This window comes from Procambarus clarkii, chromosome 89, assembly GCF_040958095.1.
Source record: "Procambarus clarkii isolate CNS0578487 chromosome 89, FALCON_Pclarkii_2.0, whole genome shotgun sequence".
Classification (NCBI taxonomy): Eukaryota; Metazoa; Arthropoda; class Malacostraca; order Decapoda; family Cambaridae; genus Procambarus; species Procambarus clarkii.
This window is the reverse complement of record NC_091238.1, coordinates 7263207-7290673: the sequence shown is the minus strand read 5'-3', so window position 1 is coordinate 7290673 and position 27467 is coordinate 7263207. Positions and strand designations below refer to the sequence as shown.

Genomic DNA, 27467 nt, shown 5'->3' with positions numbered 1-27467 from the left:
CATCTATAAAAATTGGAGATGACATGGGTGGGCAAGAGTGGCGCTCAAAGCTACAACTGGATATGCTCGCTATATCGTCCTCATCAATGCTGTATAATTTGCATCTGACCATTGTGTTAGGTCCTTATTGTGCCTAGCTTCACCAATATTATGACCCTTATGTTCTTAATACAAACTAATAAATTAACTTCATTTAAAAATTTAGTAGGACAATTTATATCATGAACGTTGGATGGTGAATTAAAATTAATATTCGGAATTACTCGAGAACATAATACCTTCAGTGTGTTTTTATTGTTCATGTATCATGCCTATTTGTTCTTGCACTGTAGCAAAAGATTGGCCCTCAGTATTGTCTTTTATGATCTGATATTTTGGTATTGTATGCAATCCCATTCATTATGTGGCTGGAACAGAAAAAGCCTTAAAGCTGTCATATCCAAATACAATGCTACCAAGTCTTCACTTTCCTCTCATCACCTAAATTGACATTGCTTTTACTTCATCTCTTTCCACCCAATCAGACATCCAGATTATCTCAAGATGTTTGTTGTAAACCTGTGTATAACTTGCTCCTCAGACTTGCACCCCATATTTAAGCATTTTACATCATGTTGTTGGTAATTATTATTTCCCAATATCCACTTGCTTAATAATTCTAACTTGCTAGGATGACTAGCATAATATTACTTTCCTGAGCAAGGTGCTCTCAGTAGTTCCCCACATGCCTCATACCATTAGTCTTAATGTGGCAGACATTGCATTAGGCAATGTTCCATGATAAATAAAGTCAAAATCTGGATTCCTCTCTAGTCCACTTCATATCTAAAAGGAATTAGTCCAGTCTTTTTAGATTGATCTATACTTCTCTAGGAATCCTTGCAAACATATCCTCAATGAAGAAACACAGCACCAGAAAGAGTGAAGCAAGACTGAGAAATGCAAGTTCACAGAAAGTAAACAAACAATGCAACAAACAACGTGACAAATGATCCACCCAGTTACAGCTAACAACTCTCAGTATTACTAGTAGCAACACTATAGGGACTTCCTGCTCCTCATGACAACAGTCTGAGAAAACCAATTGATGCACCTCGTAGAGAGGGGAGGATCCGAGGAGCTCTTTGGGTCCCAGATATTTCTTAATAAGTATTAGCCATTCTTTGGACCCAGTCCTGTGGTAGCCCATTTGCCTGTGTATCGTTTCAATCTTCAGTGTTTGCTTCACGTGCATATGTCTACTTGCCTCACTTGTGGGACTTAGAAACTGTTTATCTCTAGCTTCATGTGGTTAGTGCTGCCTTTCACAAATTGCTCGTTGATGTTGCACCTGCCCTGGCAGGGTTGCCTCCTAGTTGGGTTCGGGTGTTTGTTCCATAGAGGCCAGCCTTTTGTTTAGGGTGCCTCATCCAGAGAAGTGCAAGGGTCTTTGATGCCACTGTGAGGCTCTGAGGGTGCAGGGCATTCTGGAGTTATTGTTGAAGGAATGCTTTAGGGGTTGACATGCTTGTACATAAGGTATGCTGCTGATGCCCTTCGCATTTGCATTTTCCTTTGTGCTGCATATTATGATAGTTCTTCCAGTGAGCATCTCTAGTGCCTAGGTGTCCTGCTTGGTCCTTGCAAATCTTGTACGTCTTTGGTATGGTTTGTATGGAACAGCCCACTGAGCCCACACTTGTTCTTGCTAGTTTGAGGGATATCCAACTTTGCTACATGCTAATAGATATTCATATATTCATTCTGTTTCTGCCTTGCTGTCTGTTGGGTGGAGATACCTTCTGCCCCAAGACCTGTGAAAGATTTGTTTACTGGGTCTCTATTCTAGCAGAGCCTCCTTTTAGGGAGGCTCATGTTAGAATCTTATCAGGCAGCTGCTGCCTTACAGGTTTGTTTTTCCTGTGTCTGTTTGTTGCGGCTCGGTACTCACATGGATGATGCCTCGAAGTTGGAGCAGTTGGTGAATTCCACCGTTCTTATGTTTGTCCATCCTCCCCCTTGGGTCTTTCTGGCATGATTTACCAGGCTTTTTGTATCCACCCTTTGCTACCCAATTTTTTCAGGTAGTGTATTTGGCTCCAATCCTTTAATTTGAGATAGTTCCTTCCTGTCTGATCAGCCATCAGGTGAGGAACACGGCTCTGCCCAGGAGTCTTCATTTATGACTTCTGGAGTTTGGGGGGGGGGGTGCAGTGATGGGAGCCTTAGGAGGGTCCCCTGAGTGCCCTTCTTCAACCTTTCCTGGTCTGTAGTTCATTCTGTGGGAAAATGTTTGCTCTGGGTAGAGGACCTCATCTTTTGTGCATTGATGTTTGAGCTTGATTTCTCGGATGCTCCTCCCTGACTTGTGAGTCCCTCTAGAGTCCTCGGATGCATCTTATTTCTGGAGGTTTCTGTTCTCTCACCTTCCACCTCATTTGGCTCAGTCAAACTTAATTTGGGTTGTCTGTGAGATCAAGACCTCACTTTCTTGATTGGCATGGCCTCTTTTGATCTCAGGCCAGCTTCAGCTGGCATCAAGCATCAAGCAGGTATTAAGCCTTTTGGTTGCATTACGAAGTTCCCAATTCTTCCTAGCTTGCCGATAATGTTTTGTTTTCCTTGTGGGGCTTGGTACAGCTTTTGCTTGTACCCAAATGCTTGAGTGGCGAGAAGTAGGCTCCATTTTTCAGGTGTTGGGCAGTGCCTCTGTTGTGTCACTAGAGTTGTGCCTGTTTGCTCTAGTCTTACCCCAAGATATGAACATGTATCTCCATGCATAGCTTTTTTCATCTGGAGTCCAGGCTGTGGAGGTTGACAAGGGCTCCTGTGTTCATTTGGTGTCCATTTTGTGCATCTGTAATGTGGTTGAGCTGTTCTCTGGGGTGGCCTGGGTGTTTTGTCTTCCGTGTCAAGTGTTGCAACTTTGTTACCTGCAGTCCGGCTTTAGAGACTGCCCAAGTTACTTTCTCCTTCTTTCTGGCTCATCACACGAGTTGGCACTGTGCTTGCCCAGGCTTTAGATTCAGCTTGGTCCCTTTTCCTTATGTTTGCTTCCCATTTTTCATATCTCATTTTTTCCTGAGGTGGCTATCTCTTTGGCGCTTTCATCTGCTTCTTTCTAACCGCTCAGTTGGGTTCCTTTGCAGAGGGGTATTCCCTGCTGCTCTGAGGTGGCTTCTGTTGGAGACAGATTTTCAGGCTGCAGGACCTTCTCCAGTTTTTGCTTCATCTATTTGGCATCATGGAATCGTTCTTTGGCACCCTAACCTTGTAATTCATGTTTGTGTGTAAAAATGTGAATTTTGTTGGTTGAGGTACAAACAAATTTGAATACTGTATGTTAATTTTTGGGCCTCCCTGTTAAAAAATTCCTCCCTATCTGGATGTCCAGCTAACTCAAAGGGGTGAGGTCCATATGATCAGTATTAGTGAGCATAGGCAGTATTTGTCTGTCTGCAGTGCCCCTTTCTGGGGGTTTGTTTCTTTGGTGAGGGTGATCATGAATCCTTTGCTTCCTGCATCTCTATGAGGGGGGGGGGGGGTGAGGATTTTGCCTTTGATCTCCGGTAGGCTATTTAAGAATTCACAAGGGGTGATTGAACTTATGTGGAGCTATATCAGTGCAGCTAGCAATAGGGAAGGGGGGTTACCTGAGCCTCCTTTCCCCTCAAGAAAAAAATGTTTCATTATATTCAATGCTACTATATAGTCATAATGTCATAGCATTTTCTCCTAGTAATTACCTTACCTTAATTTCAGTGGTGATTTATTATTAAATTTACAAAAGAATTTAAGGAATGTCATTGCTTAATAATAAACAATACTGTATTATTTTATCTTTTCAGGGCACAGACTTGCGGCGTATATTCCACTTTATTGTAAATCTCCTCGGTGAGGTTGTGAAAGTTGAAGGCAAGATGAATGAAGAATTGTCTTCTCTCCTCCTGAAACTATTAGGCATAGCTGAGACGACACTCACATGGTCATTCATATCTCTACACTATATCCTTTTATGCTGTTTCCTCAGTGGAGGAGATTTTTTTTGTCTAATTGAAATTTATTTTGTTAGTCAGAAATATTTAATATAGGACCTGATGTCATTTTAGTACAAACTACCATGGGAGAATACACATCACACTTGATGCACTCTGCATTTAGGAATGCTGACAAGTAGACATGGTAGTTCTGAACTTGAATGCTAGCTGTTTCATCTTCCTGCAGGCATACAGTACTATCTTGTGCACATTAATGTCTAATATTGCCATATAATGTAAAGTGCATCTTGCTTAACTTACCTAATCTTCCATGCAAATTCTAACTGTGACCAATTAGGGCTAACTGCATACTTAACACGTTATTAATGAACTGGGTAAATTCTTAATACTGTAGTATGGGCAATTGTCTGTGTTTCTATCAAGTTGTTATGCATTAATATTAGGACATGTTGAACATGTTGTGTATAGCTGAGAACATACTAAAGATAATCCAATGTAAAAGACTATTGTGTGATAGTGAGGGTCTGTGGACAAGGTTCTATTTGAGCTTCAAGGTTTTGCTATAAAAGGATAAAGTAGGTAACAAAATTAAAAGGCTTGCTATTTGCTGTATCACAGTAAATGCTTGCTCTTGTAGGTGCAATATTGTACTGTACAGGTATTTTCATTTGTTAATGTACAGTTGTTCTTTTGTTTGTATACATACATGCTAGGTGTACATTATTATTATCCAAACTTGTTTTCATGGTGGGGAGGGGGGGGGGGGGGTAACCATCAGTCCATCAAGATAAAAACATTCAGTGTTGCAAAAGGAGGTATATAAATAAAATATTACTCATCCATTCAATACATCATTCATGGATCAACAAATCACTTAACACTTGAGCAGTCATCCATAGGAGCAACACCACTTCATCAGACCAGGTGTACAGTGCTCCATGTGCACCACTACACTCCAGCAGTCATCCACAACAGCAGTCTGCATCATACGACCAGGTGTGCTGCTGATGATAACACTTTGCCCAGCTCAGTGCACGACCCCCCTAGCACATCCGAAGGTCGACCGGGTGTGTCCCGTGAGCACACACCCGCACTAAAATGTGTGCTCTTTTCAGTTTTCTCACTTCAATTTTTGTGCTACGTCGTTCATTTTGGTATCAAATTGTTTGCAATAGAATGCTCTAAAGGGATACCTGTATATTCATACAAGGTCAAATGGCCCAGTGTGCTACCCACATTACACCTCAAGTTAGGCCGAGTTTTACCGGTGAGCACACACCCACCACCTGCACTCAAATGTTTATACTTTTGCCAGTTTTGTCAACTCGGTTATGCACACTTTAGAACTAGTCCAATAATAATTGAACAATAAATGGAATTTTAACAAATATTTTAATTTTGGACGCTCACCACCACACAAGTGTTTATACTCTTTCCAGTTTTCTGACCTCAATCTTCGTGCTACCTAGTTCATTTTTGTATCAAATTGTTCGGATGTTTACATAATGTTTGATATTATGACAGTTGTTCTGTTATAAATACTTTCTCTACAATACTCTCCCATTTTCCTCTTGTTTTGATGTCTCTCCATCCCCATTAAAATTGGAAATGGGGTATTGATGTCAGTTTATTTTTCTTAACTATTGTGCACTGCCAAAGAGGTTGATGAGTGTGTTTGAACAGGATCAGAATCCATCCCTCCGACCAGGTCAGCAGTGGAGAGAAACCTTCCTTGACCCTGCAATTGTACAATTGTTTTTCAAGGTGAGTGTATGAGAGGATTGTAGTTGTTTTATATGGTACAATTGTATTTATATAAATTTATATGTACTGGTTTTTTATAAATCATTTATATCTTGTGAGTATTTTAGCATTTATTTATCTATTGTTTTGGTTTTGATTATTATACATTTTCTTGTAACAAAAAAATTAGTAGAGATATTGTAAATCTAAATTTCCAGTAATACCTTCTCAATAGCCCTTTCCCTTTACCCATTTTAAACATTTTAAATATAGATTACCTGAGACCGTTCATTTCTTCTTTGAAATACTGTATATACAATATCTTCATGAATTATGATCTATATATTTTTTAATGTTTCTTGCAATTTATTTATCTGCGGTAGTCATTTCTTCCAATTTTCCCTCCCTGTGTCCTTATTGCTTAAGGACTTGTCTTCTCAGGAGATTGTAGTTCAACCATTCACAGAACTAAAAAGAGCACATGGAGAGACTTTGTTTATCCCACTTAACTATGTGCCCAATGTATTTAACTTAATTTATGAAAGCTTTCCATTGGGGTTTTTGCTGCTCGGCACTTACCTCGCCCTTGGGGCCAGCTGGGGTTTTGTGGCCCCTGTTTGGCCTTAGGTAGGGATTGGTACCGTGCTGGTTGGGGCGTCAAGGTGTTGTACAACCTGCCTACCTATGTGGCGGCTGGTTCCTGTTTCCTCTGGGGCATTGTATTTTTGCAGGCTTTTTCTTTTTTTTTGTTTTCCTTGCCTGGTGTGGCTATAGTTCCACTAATAATATATTGGTGGAACAAATTTTTTTGGGAGATTTTGTTTGGTGTCAAATGTTTTATTATTTAAAATATTCCTTTGTGACCATATTCTGTTCTTAAACACTAGCCTTCTTTCATAGTTGAGCTCTATTATTTTTCAGCTATATTGGCGTGTTCGTGGAGACTGGGAACTTGGCCACCATGCACTTAATTGTTTAGTACAATTAGCCTCTCTTAATGGAGCTGTGCTTATCAACAGACAAGTGCGCATCAAGTACCTTACACAATATTTAGAATGTCTCTTCTCCCTTTTATCAAGGTATTTATTCTGGGTATCCTTCATTTGATTTAAATAAACAGGCTGTAATTAGATAATATTTAAACTGAATTGTTTAACTATTTAAGTGGTAGCCTGGATATATATGTAGCTGTTTCATTTAGTTAGTCGGATAATAATTTTACGGACTCCCAAATCAAGGGACTGGATTAGTGTTATGATTAGGCATAATAGAGCATTATTTGGTGTAATTAGTGTTGTGGGCTAAGGTAATACTTACCACTTGGTGGGTTGCTTCTCTACAACACTGCAACACAGTACGAAGGATTTTAATCTCTGCCCTTTTTTTTTTTTTTTTTTTACATTTTACCCCATTTTTGCAATAAAATTCACCCTGTTCAAAATCATGACATAACATGATCATGACAGCTTATGATTCATAAAATACATAGATTTTAAAATATATTTAGATAAATGCATTTTATAAGTAAAATGCATAAATACAGTAGATGTCACTTCTAATTAATTGTTTGCATTTGTTATGAGTAACATAAAGACTTGTTCCTAGCTACAGCCCTTTGACTTTAACATCAGTCATCTGCAGTGTTAATTTTGCCGTATAAAAACGGTGCTCATATATTCTAAGTTAATGTAGTATTAATGGCATTATTTTTTCACACTTCAGTACTGAGATTAATGAATTAGAAGCATTAGGGATCAGCAATATCTTCCGAAAACTATTGCTGTTCTTCCCGCCGTCGGTTTTAGTAGCTTTACCAGAGGAGATGCTTCGTCAGCTTGTAGAGAACCTCACAGCTTTGACATGCAAGTTTGCTCAGGGTGCTGCACAGGAAGAGATGGTGAGTTTTAAGAGCAGTTACATGTTAACTGAAAAAGAACATAAACTTAAAAATCCATAAATGGCCATTAAGAAAGACAGCAGTTGCACTCTTTAAACTCACTTGTATCTCATGATTTTACATAAATAGCCCTCTATAATAAGCTCTGTTTTCTTAATCTCACATGCAACTTGGCACATTATCCATGTAGGACTTCTTTTGTACTATTATTTTCACATCTACTGTGCCTTATGTCTTGCTTATGTTATTTCATCTACCGTACCTTGTGTTGGAGTCAAGGTCCCCCACGGCTCGGTCTCTGATCAGGCTTCCTGATTCTAGATTCAGTCTTTTACTCTCTTTTTTTTCCCATAAATTATTTGTATGTATGTTTCCTTTATATAACCTTATTTCCATCTGTTTTCACTATCTCAATCTGTAAGTACACTATCCATTATCCCATTATATGCATTAAAATTACTTGTAAATTCAGTACAATATTCACATTCCTTAGTACCCTATCATTATCTATAAATTCGTTATCAGGGATGAGAATTTATATCTGGTACAAAGTTTTCCACTTTTCTCATCAGTAGAGAATACCAGGTAAATGTAGTGAAGTATCTGTTTGTATTTTTGTTGTAAGAATGATGTGGAGAACCTTTACATTAACCCAAATTTCATTCTAATTGATTTCTTCTTACTGTGATTACACACACAAGAAACATTAGGAAGGATTACATTTACTGTACAGTTTTTAACTTTAAAAGTTTGTGACAGAATTCCTAATTAAAGGATAATTTTGTAATTTGAAAATATAAGACATAAAAAGCATACTACTGAACTGGTTTATGTATATTTTATCAGAAAGCATATTAAGAACGGTAATAGAAAAGTAGCTGTGAGCATGAGAGAGAAAATGACTAATTAGTATCCCACAATGATCAGTACTAGCCCTAATTATGTTTCTTGATGTATATAAGTGATTTTCCAGAAGATGTGAGTAATTCCATGAATATGTTTGCGAATGATGGAAAAATGGAGGAGGGAAGCACAATTACTTCTCAGTGTATTTCACATGCCCAATTAAACACAAGTATCTTCTCAAAACACTAATTCGTTGTGTTTCTACTTTCTCTGTGTCTTGTCTAATTTACCCTCACTTGGAAAGAACTGTTCCTGTCTTGTGCCTTCAGTATTTTGTATATTTTGATCTTTCTCTGCTCTTTCTTCTTGGGTGTTAAGCTTTAGCTTTCTTAAAAATGGAACTGGGCAGCTATTTAAAATTGTGCAACTATGTCATGGTGTGCCTTACTGTGTGCCTTACTAAAAATACTTAACGAATCAAATGGGGAAAAAATAGTAAATAGCAATTTGAGCACAAGAGGAAGTTGCAGATAATGATCGGAACAGTGTGAGGGGTTAAGGTATAGTTCATGCTTCAGGATATGACAAATCTGACATGGTGTTCAGCTCTTTTAATTTTCCTTGTTTATTAGTACATGTATAATTTTGACTTTGTCTTGCAAATAAACACGTTTTAGTGCATTTAACATGAAATAATGTTTAGCAAATAGAACTGAGTAATTGATATAAAATTTAATTTATAAGAATAGTTATAAAAATACAATTGATGTATTTTTGGATATATAGTACTACACATTCGAGTACACTACACTTTATATAGAGAAAATCCACTTACCTGGTTACCTGGTTGATTACCTGGTTGATGGGGTTCTGGAAGCTCTTCTACTCCCCAAGCCCGGCCCAAAGCCAGGTTTGACCTGGCCTGACCTGACCTGGCGTCCATTGGGCTCTGAGGTGATGCAAACCCGCTACCAAGACATTGCCAGTCACATACTCTACCACTGTACCACTACTGACTTGCAGAAGGCATACAACCAGATTTCTACTGAAATCCAGTTGTGACTTTTGATGACTGACTTCCCAAGTCAGTGGTGGTACAGTGGTAGAGTATGCGGCTGGCAGTGCCATGATCACGGGTTTCCATCACCTCAGAGCCCCGGTGGCTTTTCTCATTGATATATACCATGTTGGTGTGATTTTCTGTGTGACTTCATATTCTCATCTCCTCTATATTAGCAGCTTATTGATACAAGTCTGTGTAGCATGTTTCAAGCAGATTGGTCTGGAGCATTTGTAGTATTTTTCTTATGATCTTTTGGCCAGCCACCTTTCATAATTGGTGAAGGGTGGCTGGCCGAGTCACTAGATTTATTCACTAGAAATGATGAATCTGAATTCAGTATTACATTTCCTGAGACAGAGTGAGTAAATTAGAGGGAAGAGAAGGAAGAAAGGGCAGATGGGGAATGTTTCAAGAGAGGGAAAGGGGGAGAAGTGTGGAGAGGGGAATTAGGAGAAGAATAGATGAGAGATGGGAGGGAGATTGAGAGAGAGAGAAGAGTGGAGATGAGGGGAGAGTGGAGATGGAGTGGAAGAGAGCGACCTGGGCACATCTGGCTGCCCTTCCCCAGTCATACATTAGTTGTCACTGTTTCATGCAGACCCGTAGCAGCAAATATTTCAACTTTGTTATTCCTAATCAGGGCTTTCATTGCTCTAGCTACTTTCTGGCCTTTCTTGCTGACTGGCCTTTATCTCAACTTCATTTACAATAGTTCCTCTTGTAAGATTTTACATCCTTGATATTGAAAGGGATCAGCCACTTCTTGAACTTCACCAATCAAAATGACTGAACCGCTCATCAAAAGATGAAGACACGACGACGTTTCTCTCCATCCTGGACCATTATCAAGTCATTATCACGACATGACACTATAATGGTCCAGGATGGACCGAAACGTCGTCGTCTCTTCATCTTCTGGTGTGTGTTTTGGTCATCATATCTTCAGCCACCTTATTGTGACTCATCATCTTCACCAAACATATTTAGCGCACACAGAATTTCTATTTCCATTCACCACTGTAACTTTGTTTTTGTCTACATTATCTATTCACAACTTTTTTTCATGCCTAAAAAAAAAATAACTTTTCTACGTAACTGTGTCATCTGCACACATTAAATTTATTAATATTCATTATTCTAATTACTCATATTATTCCTTTACACTAGGATTGCACCTCTCTTACATTCTTACCTTGACTTCCTTCATGACCCCATCCATGTATATGTATTGAAGCAGCAAGTTAACATAACACTGACATACACCAACATTACAGCTACTATCAATTCAGTGAGTCATAACATCTTTAACTGTACCTTTGTATTGTTATCTACATAGTACATCTCACATCATTTAACAGCACACTGTAAGCTGCATACCTTTAAAAACTCCTTATTTATTAACTTTGCTGTAAGCATTAACCAAGTTCATAAAAGTCATGAATGATCTGAAATTTATGTATTGAAGATGATCGATTCATTCTTTTCTCAAGGTGGATCATGAAGACCAACTCTACATGGAAGCCTTTGAACAAATGCTTCAGTCTTGGGCTTGTATCTTGCAAGAAGGTAGCAGTTGCAACAGTTCTCAGGTCAAACAGAGTGCCACTCTCATCTTTGATACGTACCTCAAGTGTCATCTAGCACCTCCCGAAGGCTCACGAGTACCAGTAAGTAAATGATGGTATAAAAATCAAAATCACTACTAAGGTATGTGTAATATAGCTCAATATTTGTAAATAAGGTTTAATACTATTTAATGAGTTTCAACTTCTGACAGCAGATGAATTTCGGGTTACGAGCCTAATTTCTTCATAAAATCCGAATCGGGTTACGAGCTTTGCCTCGAGGAAATGAAGTTTGTTGATAAGCATATGGCCGACCTAGCACATGGTGGCACGGCGACCGTGCCCCAGTTTTACCAGTGCCTCCCACCTAATGACAATCGCGCCTGAATTCTTTGTAAGGAATTAGTTTTTTCTGGATTTTTTGGTATTTGAAGATAAAAGTAATTATATATCTCGCCATGGGTCCCAAGAAAGCCAGTGGTAAGGTTCAAGCTAAGAAAACACATGTGAGAATAACCATAGAGGAAAAACAAGAGATCATTTGTAAACATGAAAATGGTATGAGGGTTGTTGATGTAGAGTAGAGGATGGCCCTTCCTCATTCATTAAGAAAATGTGTGCAGCATGGGAAGAATTGCAAAGTTTTGCTGAAAAGTGTCATACAGGGAAGGGGATCAGTTAGTGTTTGGTTGTCACACAAGGGGGGGGGGGGATCAGTTAGTGTTTGGTTGTCACACAAGGGGGGGACCAGTTAGTGTTTGGTTGTCACACAAGGGGGGGGGGAACAGTTAGTGTTTGGTTGTCACACAAGGGGGGGGACAGTTAGTGTTTGGTTGTCACACAAGGGGGGACAGTTAGTGTTTGGTTGTCACACAAGGGGGGGGAACAGTTAAGTGTTTAGTTATCACATAGGGAAGGTGGGAAGAGTTAGTGCTTTAATATAATGTATCTAGCTCCCATTCCTTGAGGTGTAATTACCAGCAGTGATGCTGCCACAATGGTGATACCATTGACTTCTTGTTACAACAAATTTTCTTGTTGATAGGAAATAAAATATGGAGTGCATTCATTCTGATGTGAGGGATTTGTTCAATATAGTAACAGTTTTCTGAATAAATATACATAAAAGAAAAATATTGATGAATGGTATTGCTTGTCAGAAGGTAATGTGAAGTTAACACAAGTTGTGTAAAAGGATTGACCGATGCTTTTCTCAGCACTAGACAACATTACAATATCTCGATATGAAGAATTTTGCTCTTTAGATGCAGTCAGCAATAGTGTAGGTTATTACCCACACTAATGTGGATTACATATTACAGGACATGGGTGAATGAGTGGATTCTCTCTAGATACCTTAATGGTTCTCCAGGGAAAGTTTAAAGTTGCAGTTGGTTGTCAGTTAGGTATGTCTGAGATCCTTCCTTGTAGTGAACATCACAGCCTGCCTGGTAGGACAACAGTCTCGTATTTTTGAGACTCAAGTTTGAATCTCTGATGATACAAGTTAATTAATACATTTTACTCTGTTCTATTTCAGATTGACGCAGATGAGATCTCGGAGACAGTTCAGGCTGATAGAATAGCCTTCAAGGAACAATTGGTGTTAATTGGCCTTTGTGGGAGACAGGTATTGTGTTAATAGATTAGTACAGTATGGTATTGTGATATTCTTTAATAATTTGCTTGATTTATGACATTGATCATATCAAATATTAATTTATAGCAAGAAATTAATCCAGAGTATTTCATGTTTTCCATATACAGTACTGTATATATATCTTGTACAATCTATGAATTATTATAGCATTTTAAGTCTATACAAGCAAATGAAAGAGTTGTTTGAATGTACTGTATAGTGTCTGGCTACATGGTACGTTTGGATGCCTTTGCCTTTGAACTGGTTACATAGCTTGTGAAATTATTAAGCACTTGAGCTTCATTTCAAATTATCAAATTATCGCAGTTAAGACTTTAAGCTTTACAAAAGCCAACTGTTTTGAATGAAAAGCCAAGGTAAATAGAGAACTTTAATTATGGTGCTAATAAACCTTAACAGTTCAAGCACCCAAATGACTGCAAATTTAAAAAAGGTATATACAAATTAATTTTAGTAGTCCAGTAGATATGTTAAATACATGAGGCATTGTGGGTTTAGTGATATAGGCAAGAAATTTGACTTGCAGCTGGACGCAAATATCAGCACAGTTCCTTCTGCAGGTGATGGCCCCGAGGATGACTTAAATTTTCCCACTTGGGGAAAATAACCGTAAAAGGTTGGAATAAGATGCAGAAGATTATAGACAAATAACATAATGAACCAGGCTTGGATTAAGATAGGACCCCATACGAAAATACATTTAATTCTTGTCGAAGAATGTGGAATTTAGGCAGAGATGCATAAAAGAATGTATCCCCCTTGACCAAATTAGATGTACAGTACCTAGAATGGTGAAGGAGAGCATACAGTTTCCATAGCCAAAGCTAGCAAGAATAAAGGTTGAAGTGCATAGTCCTCACTCAACAGTGACAGTCAAAACAGAGAACACAAAACTCAATAAATAACCATATCAAGAGACCAAGCAGGTTCTAATGGAGCATGGAAAGAGAGGATGTAATAAAATGTTTTACAGTATCATGTTAAGAAATGAGAAAGAAGACAGATCCAGGCCAATACAAAATTAGCTTTGCAAATACTGTAGTGTGTGTCAGCTCAGTGAAAAGTTCTTATGCAATGTGTCCATTGCTACTGTCACCTTGAGCTCGTGTTGATAGCAAAATCATGAGAGGTGTTTTTTTTTTTTTTTTTGCACAGGCACCAGAACATAGTGTACCTTTGTTGACACAACTCATGGAAGATCGCATTAGTCGGATGAGAACGCAACTCACTCACATTCTTAGCAACAACCTCACCATTGCTGAAAATTCTCAGTTGGATCAACTTTATGAAGACATCCACTGGCTTCTTCTCATATCAGGTTAGAGGTTTATAATTGTAATTATTCAGGTTTTGTTGAATTAAACCAAATACTGTATATGCTGATTTGCAAGGGATATATATGCTTTTCTGCTTATTATTTAGCTATTGTGTATATGCAGTAAGATTATATTAATTAAATATTGTTAAATTATTGACAAATGATAAGCGGTATTTCTATGGTCTACCTAAAACCGCAAACCTGATGTTTTTCTTTGTCCTATTATTTCTTCAAGAGGTTCTTGTGCCCTGGTTTGCCAAAACTCTCACTCCTTATCTTGGTACGTTTTCCTGCCCGCCTTTGTCGCTCTCAGGACTTCATTAAAAGATAGCGCATGCAGTTCTTCTGTAAGATGCTGAGTCTTGATGTTGATTCTCTTTTTAGTAATGTTCCCCTTGATGATGATCTCTCTTTCCTTCGTCAGAAGGTGACTGAGGGCCTTCTTCATCTCCTGCTTCATACTGACAGTTTCCTCGAACTCATCAGACTCTGTGCTGACCCTTCTCTTTCAATGGAAAATAATTCTCTCAAGCTTTTGGTGTCAATGAGTTCCATTCTCTCCCCTGTTCTTGCCAATCTCTATTTGGAGTACTTTGAAACTGTTCTCCTCACTATTGACACTTGTCCCTCTCTCTGGCTTTGCTATATTGATGATTTTTTGCTGTATGGCCTCATGACTAGTCTTTTTCCAGCCTTACCTTTCCTCTCTTAACAATCTGGCCCCTTCTATCAATTTCAAAGTTGAATGGGAATCTAAGGCCCACCGTCCTTTTCCTGATGTTCATGTTCACAGATTTGTATCTGGTTTCTCTTTGTGTTTACTACAAAACTATGCACAGTGGTATGTACATTCACTGCATTTCCTATCATTTCTCTACTGTTAAGAATTTAACAGTTTCTTTTGCAAATAGAGTTATAGATGGATCAGGTTTAGTGAGAAGGTTATAGATGCCAAAACCATCAGTACAGTAGTTTTAAAGCGTCTTACAACAGAGTATTGGGAAGATGGGATACCATGAACGTAGCTCTCATCCTGAAAATACACTTAGGTGATTACATGAAATGAGACATTGATTGATGATAATACAGTGTAACATAATTTTTGTTCCTGGATAGCAAGTGTTATTTTCTGATTGCTTATGCCTCCAAATTATAGAAAATGGCTTTTATTCTCCTCAAACTTTGCTTTGACTTTTGCCAAAGACAGCTTAGGGATGATGTCTTTAAGGTACTTTAAGGCTGCCAACTCCTCATCTAGAGCTATGATACATTGTTTCACAAGTCTACAACCTTTAGGTACCTTTAAGACATCTTCACTGAGCTGTCTTAGGCAAAGGTCAAAGTAAAGGTTAAGGGGAATAATAACCATTTCCTATACTTTGGAGATATAACCAATAATAAAATAACATTACCCAGGGGAAATTTTATTGTTTAAATTGAATATATGTAGGAGGCAATTGTGGAACCAGACCTAAGGTGTCATTGTTAAAATGTCACATGACAGTGTTGCACTAGAAAAATAAAACCAAAATTTAGAGTTTCTTAACACTTTCGCGCTTTATATTAGAGATAACTCGTCGCCGTTTTCTCTTACGATTCCGCATAACTGCCTACTTTTCTCGTCCATCGAAAAAATATTTCTATAAATTCCATTTTTTAACCGAAATGGATGGGGATACTTTTGTTTTGTAGAGAATTTATTTGCGAATGTTTTGGTACCAAAATGAATATTATATCGCATAAACTTCTATGAGTAAAAAAAAAAATACACAAAGTATGTTTGGGGGTGTGGCGAGCGTGTGGCAGTGGGTTCCCTTTAGCCGTTGATATATCCAACACGTGGGAAATATTTGTATGTGTTTTGTATATGTCTGTGTAGGGAATTTTACTGCGATCACTGTCATACAAATTATAAAATGTTTCAACAAGTATAAACATGACAAACATCAAACGAACGAAAACAATGCGTTCGTTTCTGCCGCGAACGCATACTGAGCGACGTGGTTCTATATTTGGCGCTTCTCTTACACATGCTTTGTACAAATGTTATACAGTTCATCTTATAGAAAATTTTATTGCGAACACATTGGTATAAAAAAGAAATATGTACATAGAAAAGTAGGGTCAGGAAACGTATAAACTTTCCAAGCATGGTTTCCCCCCTGTGTTTTCGCCAGTGCGCTCGCGGCTAACTACTCTCCACTTCACACACTCTTGCGGGTGGGCAATTACCTATATTAAACATTCATATGCATATGTCCGTGTAGAGAATTTTATTGCGATTCCAATGATACCAAAATTAGCGATGTAGGACAACTGTAGGCTTCGCAACCATTAAGAGAGTGGAAACATTTTGTTGCTGTTTGGTGCTCTCGGCGAGTGATCTGCATAGTTTTTTATTTGGTGTTGATACTCCTTATGATTGGGCGGCATTTTATAGGTATGCTCTTATAGACAATTTCATTGCGAACACAGTGATACCAAATTTAAATACGTTCGCCTTCAATTATTGTCAGGACAGTCAAAAGAGTGTACACTTTTCGGTCTTACCGCGTAGGCGCGCGAAGTGCCGAAAGCATCTGGGGTATTGTTTTTTTTTGAGCGCCGAGAGCGCGAAAGTGTTAAATCTATTTAAGGCAAAAGACAATTTACATTGTCTATGTTACCATATGCATGCTTAATTCTGTGCTGTACATCATATGTATGTGAATCTTATTGTATTGTAGTAAGATTTTGTTTATATCTTGCAGGTCATGTTACAACGATGGATAATGAGGGAGAAACAGCACTTATCCCAGCAGAAATGGTTACTTACAGTATCAATGCTGCTGCAACTGTCAACTTAGAGGCTACTCTCCGACTTTTAGCAGCTCCTGCCCAGATGCCTACAGATGTGCCAAACAGCGCTGCAGCAGATCCTCTTATAAGGTCTTACTTTGCCTTCATGTCTTTAATGACTATACATTGTTTTCATTGGTCTTTCTGTGGAGAGCCCTTTCGGCTCCCCGGATCTGTACTGGGCTGATGTGTATATATTAGACCGTGGCAACAGTCAATCGATGGAGTTCTAGGCCTATCGGAGATGAGAGCCCGAACCTGGCCCCCTCAAGAAGAGGCACTAGGAGCAATGGCCTAAAGACACCCCCATGTAATTGGAAGCAGTCTTTGTCTGCCATTGACCAGGTCAGGCACCCAGAAAGGTAGGAATTCCAACACAAACTACTGCTAGTAAAAAACTGCAAGCCGAAAGACGAACTAGCAACCAGAACTCTCCAATCAAAACCAAGCAAACAAGCATGACGTCACCACACTCACCGCGCATCTGTCTGTGCAACCCTCCCCCTCCCCGAGAGGAGGACAGGGGGGTCCCAGACCTTCACGCCGGCTACTCTCCTCGGTTCAGAGGCTGAATATCAAAAATGTGAAAAAACTGCTGACTGGAGGGAGAGAGGGATGCCAGGGAGCCTCCGGGTCTCACCCAGAAAATGGCGTTTCATTACATTCAACGCTGGTTTTCTGTGGAGAGCCCCTTCGGCTCCCTGGAGCTACCTAACCAAAGATAAAGACTAAAGGGACTTACCGTCCCTTACGTCCGGAGGTGGCCGTCACTCGCTCCTTAACTCGAAGTCGAAACAACTGGTTGCAACCTGCGACCCAAGGCTACACACGCCTGAAAAAGACCAGGAACATTAACAAGGTACCATGTGGCCAGGACCTTGTTCGACCTCCAAAAGCCTTGTACCCGAATGTCAGCCCAGGACATATTACCAAAAACAGCATCCAAAGCCGCAAACTTACGAACGTGGGCACGGGGATAGACCGCAGGCTGGCTGGATCGAATAATCCTGCGGATGACCTGGGAGACCCATTCCCTGGAACAGGGAAGAAGGGAAACTGGGTCCACCCAAAGCGCGTCCCGTGCCACGGAGGCCATGGTGCGCAAATAACGGTAAAGAGTCGTAACCGGACATAAAACATGATGCATCCCCAGACGAACCAACCAAGCATCAACAACCCAAGGATCCCTGCGGAAAGCAGCAGACTCATTCATTCAAGGAATATATGTTAGCGACACTGGTCTAGAATTTATTGAATATTGGAACCACATTTGCTATTCTTGCAGAATTATGAATGTTCTGCAGATTGTAAAGTTTCATGTAAAATTGTCTCCCTTTCCATTTTTCCATCTTCATTATCTTGTATTTGTTGGCATTGAATTAGAGTAGCCCCTTATTAGACTAGTCTTGTAGCTGGTTCTCATCATCATTAATAAAATAAGATATTGAGAGAGGTTTATTTAAAACGGAGGAATTATTTGGAGGGTATGTTAAGGAAATTATAGTTTTTAGAGTAGTAACAAATTTGTTTAATCATTAAGCTAGAAACTGAGTTCTAATATTTAATTCAAGGGTCTAGTCAGTGGTCAAGTTACAGTAGTTTGAGACTGGTTGATGGGGTTCTGGGAGTTCTTCTACTCCCCAAGCCCGGCCCGAGGCCAGGCTTGACTTGAGAGTTTGGTCCACCAGGCTGTTGCTTGGAGCGGCCCGCAGGCCCACATACCCACCACAGCCCGGTTGGTCTGGCACTCCTTGGAGGAATAAATCTAGTTTCCTCTTGAAGATGTCCACGGTTGTTCCGGCAATATTTCTTAGCAATAGACTGTTCAGTTGGTGTCATAATGGTGTACATTGGGAGACATCATAAGTTGTATGCATAAAGAAGCTACAAAGTTATGTTTTTGTTAGCTAAGGAAAATATTATTTTCAGGATGATGAGCACTGTGATGCGACTGTGTGAGACAGAGTCCCAAGCTCTGAAAGCCAATTTGAGCCATCTTCTAAGTCCAGAAGTTTCTTCATCTCTAATGTGGTTCCTTAGACGGTTCTGCCTCTCATATCTTCTTCCAAATGAATCATTCTACACAGAGGTAAATCCCTGTTTTTTGCATGGTGTTTTTACTGTTTGTAATATATTAATAATAAATGTTCTTATATGCATTGTTATACTTTTAAAAATACAATTTGTGTATCTGTTTTAATCTGTTATGTCTCAAAGCCTGGAATAATTAGTAAATTGTTTAGCTTAACTCAAAATTCAGTGACCAAATATGTACTGTATTAGAGAATGCTCATTTCTGATTATGGTGGTATTGTATACGACATACTATGGAGGCTTCTACAAGTTGTTGGTGACACGCATGACTACTGGGTGACACGCATGACTGCTGGGTGACACGCATGACTGCTGGGTGACTCAATACTCTATGTTCAATTTGTTATGTTCATAGTAGTACACCCAAACTAAGTCAGATGTTACATGAATGTATAGATGTAGATGACAATCGCACTACAATATAACAAAAGTTTGTAATATAGCTGAGTTTTGCAATTAAAGGGCTGCAAGTTGATTAACACAAATTTGCAAGGATTAGTCTGACACCCACAAACCGTTTATTCGTTTATTTTGAGAACTTTATCGATTAGAGTTGTGATTCATTATACAGTATCTCCTTAATAGTCTAGACATCATTGTATACTGAATTTGTTGCAGAAAAGTGGAAGGTGCACTAAATATTAATGTTATATTTTTGTGCCAGAGTACAAAAAAATCATTAGAAATCAGCCGAATAATAAAATATTAAAAAGCATTTAGATTAGAGATGCTGGTTTTCATTTCTTACTAGCATTAATGAATTACTGTATAAAAAAAATACAGAATCTTTATTTCTTTACATTAGATTGTGTATCTTAATTCCTGTAGTTCAATTATTCCTGGGTTTGAACCTACGTCCGAAAGGATCTCAGACGAACCTTAATCTGAACGCCTTAAAGAACAAATGTCAAAAAGGTTCGTTCAGTGAATGTCAGGTAGGCTGCTACATTTTCTAAAAAAAATTGAAAGAATTTGAAAAAAAAAATTGTCAAAAAGGTTTGTTCAGTGATTGTCAGGTAGGCAGCTCCATTTTGTATAAAAAAAAAAATAAAAAAAAAAAATTTGAAAAAGGGAAAAATGTCATAAAGGTTCGTTCAGTGTGTGCCAGGTAAGCTGCTGCATTATTAATACAAAAATAAAAAATATAAACCACATTGAACAAATATGAAAAATAGAAAAAATGTCATAATGGAGCATCCTACCTGACAAACACTGAACGAACCTTTATGACCTTTTTTTTCAAATTTGTTTAATTTTTTTTTTTTTTTTTTTTTTTTTTTTTACAAAATGGAGCAGTCTACCTAACAAACACTGAACAAACCTTTTTCTATATAAAAAAAAGAAAAACTAAACAAAAATTGAACAAATTTAAAAAAAGTCATAAAGGTTTATTCAGTGTATGTCAGGTAGGCTGCTCCATTATTTAAAAAATTGAATATCATATTGATGTTTTTTGGCAGTAGAATGGATTAATTTTATTTCCAATATTTTACATGGGGAAATTTGTTTTGAAAGACGAGAATTTCACATGATGAGCTTGGTGCCGGAACGGATTAAATTCGTTAATCAAGGTTCCACTGTATACCTAAAAATGGCTTTTGACTGAGTTATGCATAAGAGGGTGTTCTGGAAACTGGAACATATTGAAAGGGTCACAGAAACCCTTGTGACATGGATAAAAAATGTTGGCAAAAAAATGAGGGCAGTAATCAGAGGCAATGTCTCTGGAGAAATGTTAGCAATAAAGTACCACAGGGTTCAGTTCTAACACCAGTAATGTTCATCATCCATATAAATGATCTATCAGAAGGCATACAGAATTATGTGAATGTTTGCTGATAATGCTAAGCTACTAGAGAAAAGAAATTTATCCAAACATTAACTGAAAATGTCTTCTCTTCCCCTTTTTTCTAGCTAAGCGTAGCCTTAACATCAGCATTTGGACGTGATTCTGAGGGAGCAACTTGGACATTGAACTACTTATTGTCAGTTGTGGAACAAACCATGAGACTTCGCAGTGCTGAACCAGGTCTAGTCGAGGATACAGTCAATCTGCTGGTTACAATGGTTGACAGTAAAGAGAGGTGAGTTCATGTTATGTTATGGTGATGGATTTGTGATTAATAACAGAACCAGGCTGTGACTCATACGTCAGGCTGCGAGCAGCCGCGTCCAACAGCCTGGTTGATCAGTCCAACAACCTGGAGGCCTGGTCGACGACCGGGCCGCGGGGACGCTGAGCCCTGGAAGGACCTCAAGGTAAGGTAGATAAGGGTTACCTGAGGGAATTTTGTTCACTTGTCATGAAAAGGTGACCACATGTCTATAGTGCACTTGACACACAATAATAGTTCAGATGAGGATTCAGAGGCTCAGTAAACTTTTAAGTTCTTCACTTTTTCCAAAACTAAAGTGTTGCCTTCCCTCTTGTTTCCACAATCATTAATTTACATATACCAGGATCAGATTTCTATAGCTACTGTGTGGTCCTTCCTGGAGCTTGTTAAATTTACTTTCCAGCAATTTATTTTCTGTCCATATTCTCATCTGCTTTCCTTCATAGACATGGACCAATCCAGATGTACTTCATTGGATGGAATTTTGCAAAACCACACTACTATGGAGAATTGTCAATGGCTTTCTGGCAGTCCAGAAGTGTACAGCCCATCCATCCTTCCCTTCCCTTCCTTGTCCTGTATTAATCACTATCATAGAATTTTGTTAAAACATTTTAGCACGATTCTCCTTTCTGAAAAAAATGATTCTTTAAAAGTTTGTTCTTTCTAGATTTTCCAGCAGTGTGTGTGTATGTTAAATAATAATAGTACTGTATGGTCTTGCAGAGGTCAGCATCTGGTAAAGACTGAGGGTCTCATGGAGTTAGTAAAGCTTCAGCAGAGTGGAACTCTCAGTGCACTTTCTTCAGTTGCTCAAAGAGGACTTATGCAGGTAAGTTAATAATTTTTGGTCAATGACAGTGTTATAGTCAAGGAGAATGAGACTAGGCAGAACTAATCAAGGAAATATTTGTGAAATGTTAAATTATTGCTGAGGAAAGTGCAGACCCATATTTCCCTCTGGGTTGACCTAGCTGGCACACCCTCCTGAGGCTGTAACAAGTGGGCTGAGTTCTATCTGCAACTTGTAGGTAGTGTTATATTTTTGCATGAATTTAATCCCTTCAATTTTGCTTTAATTGTACAGAAATGTTTGTTCTAATTTACAATTTTTATGTGTATGTTACATTCTCAAATTTACAAATGTTGCTTTTACAAAGGGGACTTACAAATGTTTGCAAAGAACAGTACAGTGAAACCTTGATTTGGTGAATCTCAGGTTGGAAAACACACTTTCTAGACCAGATTTACTTTCCTGATTTTACGAACAAGAGTTCGCTGAAGCGGGAGATAGGCAAATCTGTTTAGGATGTTGGGACAGAGTTCACAGACTGGTGGAAAAGTTGGTCATCATATCATAGATTAAAATTTAAAGTTCTCTTAAGTGAAATCAGCCCATAGAGCATGGAAAATCTGAGGGTATAAATGGTAACACTCATAATAGGGCTACCATCACCCTTTAAATTGTTTTCATGGATGAACATGAGATTAGAAATAAGAGCATTTGGAAAGCCATTGAGCATATTTAAAACAAAATTCTGTGGTTCTTTTTTATTACCAGTTGCAGAGGTTTTCATTCAGGAAAGCATGGGCCCCTTCCTTTGAAAATGTGATTTCAAAGCTAGTGTGGGGGAAATAGGCTACATGTGGTTAAATCTCTTTTTTCAGACAGGTTCTCTTGGTAGTTATTCTTCATATAACAGGTTGAAATTAAAATTTTGTTCACTGAAATCGGCTCATAGAGCTTGGGAAATATTAGGGTATAATGCCTTAGAGTAGGGTATGAATGATAACTGTTAATATGACTCCAATTACACTTTTAATGAATTTTGTAAATGGACGCAACATTAGAAGAAGAAAAAAAGAGAGTTGTCGCTTTGGGAAAGCCACTGAGCGTATTTAAAACCAAATTCTATGGTTTGCTTTTGAGATTTCTCAGTTTTCATTTATATGTATGAGCCTTCTGGAGGCATCTCCAGTTACAACGAATTGGGGTTGGTCCCATGTAGTTCGTTGATTCGATGTTGCACTGTATTTACTCTAGCGAGACTCCTTATAATGCACTTGTCATTTTTAAAATGACTTGAACACTACCATTTAGATTATGCAGCTTAATTTTGAGCACCGTTCTATAGAATGGCCACTAGTTCTTTAGAATATGTACAGAGGAAGCTGACAATGTTAATCCAGAGAATTAAAACCGTCCTTATCAAGAGAAATTAAAAGAGGTTTTTTTATATTCTCAAGTAAGGCAAGGCATAGGGGGAGGATGTGATTGAAATATGCAATTAGATGATAGGGTATAACAAGTGAGATATAAAATGCTAAATACAATATATCAACACGAAATGGAATGCAAAACAATGTAAATTTGATGAAATTAGATTTAAAGAATATGGATAACTACTAATTTTGAAAGTAGGGGGTGTTAATTTGTGGAATAAATTGCTTGTGAAATATATTACCAGGTAGCATAATAGATGTGGGATATAAGTAGCAGCTACCTTGTATTGGTCAATAATTTACTAGTAATAATTATAACAGTTGAAGTTTTTACTGAAATCATGTGCATTCTTTTGTATGAGCTCCACAATTTACTAAGATCTATATACTGTTTGAAAAAGTTACAAGGCCATGACTGCAATAATTACTATACAGTACCTGCAAAATGTGCACACATTACACACATTAAAATGTATGGCATATCACCAATCCATACTTAGGCCATCAAGTTATCTTGATAATATAGTCCTAAATGGTCTGTAATAACACTTTATCATATCTCCATAGCCCCTTGGTGAAATCCTTTTTTTGGTAAAGAAACAAAGAATTAGAGGAATCATGGTAATCCTTGACCCAATATTTAGATCTAGGTCTTTAAGCTTACAAATATTCTTATATGAAACTTATGAAAATTAAGAAAATTACTACACAAGATATAAATTGTGACCTAATACAGTACTGTATTACTACATAATGTATATGAAAAATAGTAAACAGAATACGGCCATGTAGGCCAGGTCCAAGGTTGTCATGCACTGAAGGTTCCTCACGCCTGAATTAAAGCGATGAGCAGGCAAACGTGACCCTAAAAAAAAAAAAAACATTAAATACAAGTGGAAATAAACCATGCTGATGTATTTAGAAGTGTTTAATTTTATTCTTTTTCAATGCTATTTTCTTGTTTCTTGTTGTACTATTTTAGGGTTTAGTTATGTGCGCAGCTGCCCTGGGGGACACAGATGCCCGTACTCAATTCTGGACACACGTGCTAGACCCTCCTGTGACATCATTCAAGCAGTTGATGTCCTCTGAAACTTTTACAAAACAGTATCAACAAGAGGAGATGAAGAAGCAAATTCTCTACCATATTGATAACTTTATAGGTAATATCAGATCTCATTGATTATATTGTATGCTTATTTTGGTTTTCTTATATTGGCATTATTGCATTATTATTTAGTTATGTAAGAGTATCACGGTCTAGTAGTCTTTCTGAAATGAAGCCCCCTAGAATGCTCCCCAAATGAGCCATAATGGTCCACCAAAGATTCATATCAAATGCTAGGGTTACTATATTTCAAAAGTGAGCAGTGTTCAACACAAGGCATGCCAATTACTGCTTTGCTAACTACTGGTTAGGAAACTAAGCAGCAGAGATCCCATAAGTGCCCCGGCAAACCCCTGAAGAGTAAATTGCAAAGCCATTTGGCTAAACTAACGTTGTCTGTCAGTGGAAATGAATGCGCCTTGCGGCAAATAAACACACCAATGGGCAGATGATTGGGGAGTGCCAGGGGTCTCTCAGGGAGGCAAGCATTGGCCCCCAACCCATGCAGAGAACATTGGGTAGTGAAGGCAAAAACATGGCCCCTCCTAAACACATACTCACATGGGTAAAATTCAAAAGGTCTTCCAGTGCCTCCCAGCAGAGCAGAAGCCAGCCACCCACCACATCTGAGGGCACATCAGGAGCTGTTTTTTTTTTCTGTTCCTATCCATCGGTCACTCCCAGTTGTGCCTTGGATTTCTTGCTCAATTTTATCAACATCTGTCTGTTTTTTTCTGATAGCACCAGGAATGTCAGCAATTTCAGAAGTGTGAATGTGGCATCCTTAAGACATTTGCATGAGTAGGTCCTTTGTTGAGTAAGAGTGGAGAAAGTGGATTTTTGAAAGATCTGGAAAATTTTCATTAAATTCCAATATGCTTGTAAGTTTCATTTGTGCAGTATTTGGTTTGCATAGCATTTACAGCAACAAAACTCTGTTTAAATCTAGGGAAGCCTGTGTATTTTCCAGGTATTTTACTGGTAGTTAGTATGCCTAACAGCTTTGCCTCATATCAGATTGCCCTGACAGAGCCAATGCTTCTCATGTGATTTTATTTTCTGGGGGTCCGGTTAAACTGAGTGCCTGGCTCAGAAAGGTGTATTTTAATGTATTCAGATGCCTTAGCTTTTTCAGACTTTTTATGTAAATGGTTGGATTAAATAATATGTACTGGGTATATAGTCTTAAACTTTGATGTTAAGAGCTTATTTCCTACTTCAGCTTCCATTTATTAAGTATTGCAGTTTTCATGTTATTAGTATTGTGACTTTCTCATAGCTTCTCAATGAAAACCTAAATAGATTGTATTCACCTCCTTGCCATTTATATTGTATTTATTTCTGTATTATGTTTTGCAGGTGCAGTTCAAGGATGCTTAATGCCGACGGCTCAGTGTCTCTTCACACGCTTAGTGGGCATTCTTGGGGAGAGTGTTCGGCTTCTTGATCTCTATCACAACTACCCAACTGTGGTGGAGACAGTTCTAGAGCTTTTTGTAGAATGTGGTCGGCGAATGCTGTGTTACCTCACACCGGTGAGTGACTCTTTTAGTCTTCAAACAATTTCAGTGGTATTGACATTTGAGGATCTTTACCAAAATTCTAATTTAAATCTTTTGGATCTGGATACTGTATAAAAAGTGCCTATTGGCAGTAAAATTCTGCTCTTAGTTAACTCTTCAATATCAGTCATCATTATGTAATATTCCCAATAAGGCAATTATGAGATCATTTAAGAATCTAAACAAGGAGGCTTTAAAGTCCATACACCCTGCGTATGTGAGACCATTACTTGGCTATGCAGGCTCAGCATGGAAGCAACACTTTGTGACACGATATGAAACTTGAGAAAGTTCTGAGGTTTGCAACTTGATTAGCACCAGAATTGAGAGGGTTTGGCTATGACAGATTGAAGTTGCATCCAAGCTAAAGTAGACATTAAGCCCACTCAGAATAGAGCTACAGTATAATTATTATTGGAGATAGTTCACTGGTGATGTGGAAAGTATTAGCATTCAAAATAAGGGATGGAAGAAATGGTAAAATTAAATACTGTTGTGATGACAGATATATACAAACATGATATGCTGTTGATTTATTCCTTTACTGTCCTATTTTATTTGTTAATAATTTGTCTTGATTATCATTTTGTCAAGCAATGTTGGGCAATTGTTCACAGTAATATAGCTTGGATATCCCTGCCAAATCTTAGGAAAACTATGGAGATTTCTAGAGCCCTTCTTCCTTCACTGCTGGCTAGTGGGCAGGGTGAGCAACGGACTGTAATAAAGTGCACTCTTAGCAAGTTATGGTGGTAGGCCAAGCCAATGAGTGACATGACCAGAACAGGAACTGATTTCCCCACTTCCCTTAGGTAGGATTGTGATAGGGAGAAATGACAGGTTATGGTTTATGTTATGAGGCTACAGTAATCTGTGCTCACATAGCTCACTGCACAAACATACTTGATAAACATTATTTAAGAAGGTATGTAATGATTTGTACAAATTTTCAAGCATAGGCTTCATACATACAGTACATTCATACTAATGCAATAGATTGCTACCATTTAATTAATATGGATAAAGAAATATGTTGGGTACATTCTTTCAAAAATTCATTGTATATTATTGACCAGGTAGTATTGACTATGTATATATATACACATATGAATGGTATCAGCTGGGTATTTTAGAGACCCAGCAACCAACTAGCTATCTACTTATCCCTCCGTCCCATCCATACCCTGGCAGCACCACATTCCTATGCCCACCAACCACTGGCCCACCACCACCACCACCCATTCCTGCTCTTACCCCCACCACTGATTCCACCCTTAGTGGCTATTTCCCCTACCCACCCATACTATAACCACTTCAACCCTTATAACCCCCTGCCCCCACTTACATCTGAACCCTCAAGCACTCCTGCCTGCCTTCTTCAGCAGGCAAGGATCTGTGACATTTCCCAGTGTTTTCATGTGAAGAGACTTAGGTTGTTTGTGTTTTCTCTCATCTG

The 27467-nt window shown here is 38.4% G+C and overlaps 1 protein-coding gene across 1 annotated transcript in view; it reads left to right on the top strand.

Moving 5' to 3' along the window:
* Window positions 1-27467, top strand: part of LOC138359136 (exportin-4-like) — a 57636-nt gene that overhangs the window by 8235 nt on the left and 21934 nt on the right. Inside the window, exons 6-18 of the mRNA XM_069317877.1 lie at window positions 3828-3984; window positions 5629-5741; window positions 6642-6799; window positions 7443-7617; window positions 11017-11193; window positions 12632-12721; window positions 13907-14069; window positions 16820-16997; window positions 18837-18996; window positions 20916-21085; window positions 21845-21950; window positions 24324-24504; window positions 25809-25984. Of these exons, the coding sequence (XP_069173978.1) occupies window positions 3828-3984; window positions 5629-5741; window positions 6642-6799; window positions 7443-7617; window positions 11017-11193; window positions 12632-12721; window positions 13907-14069; window positions 16820-16997; window positions 18837-18996; window positions 20916-21085; window positions 21845-21950; window positions 24324-24504; window positions 25809-25984 (2004 nt within the window). The remainder of the gene's footprint in view (window positions 1-3827; window positions 3985-5628; window positions 5742-6641; window positions 6800-7442; window positions 7618-11016; window positions 11194-12631; window positions 12722-13906; window positions 14070-16819; window positions 16998-18836; window positions 18997-20915; window positions 21086-21844; window positions 21951-24323; window positions 24505-25808; window positions 25985-27467) is intronic.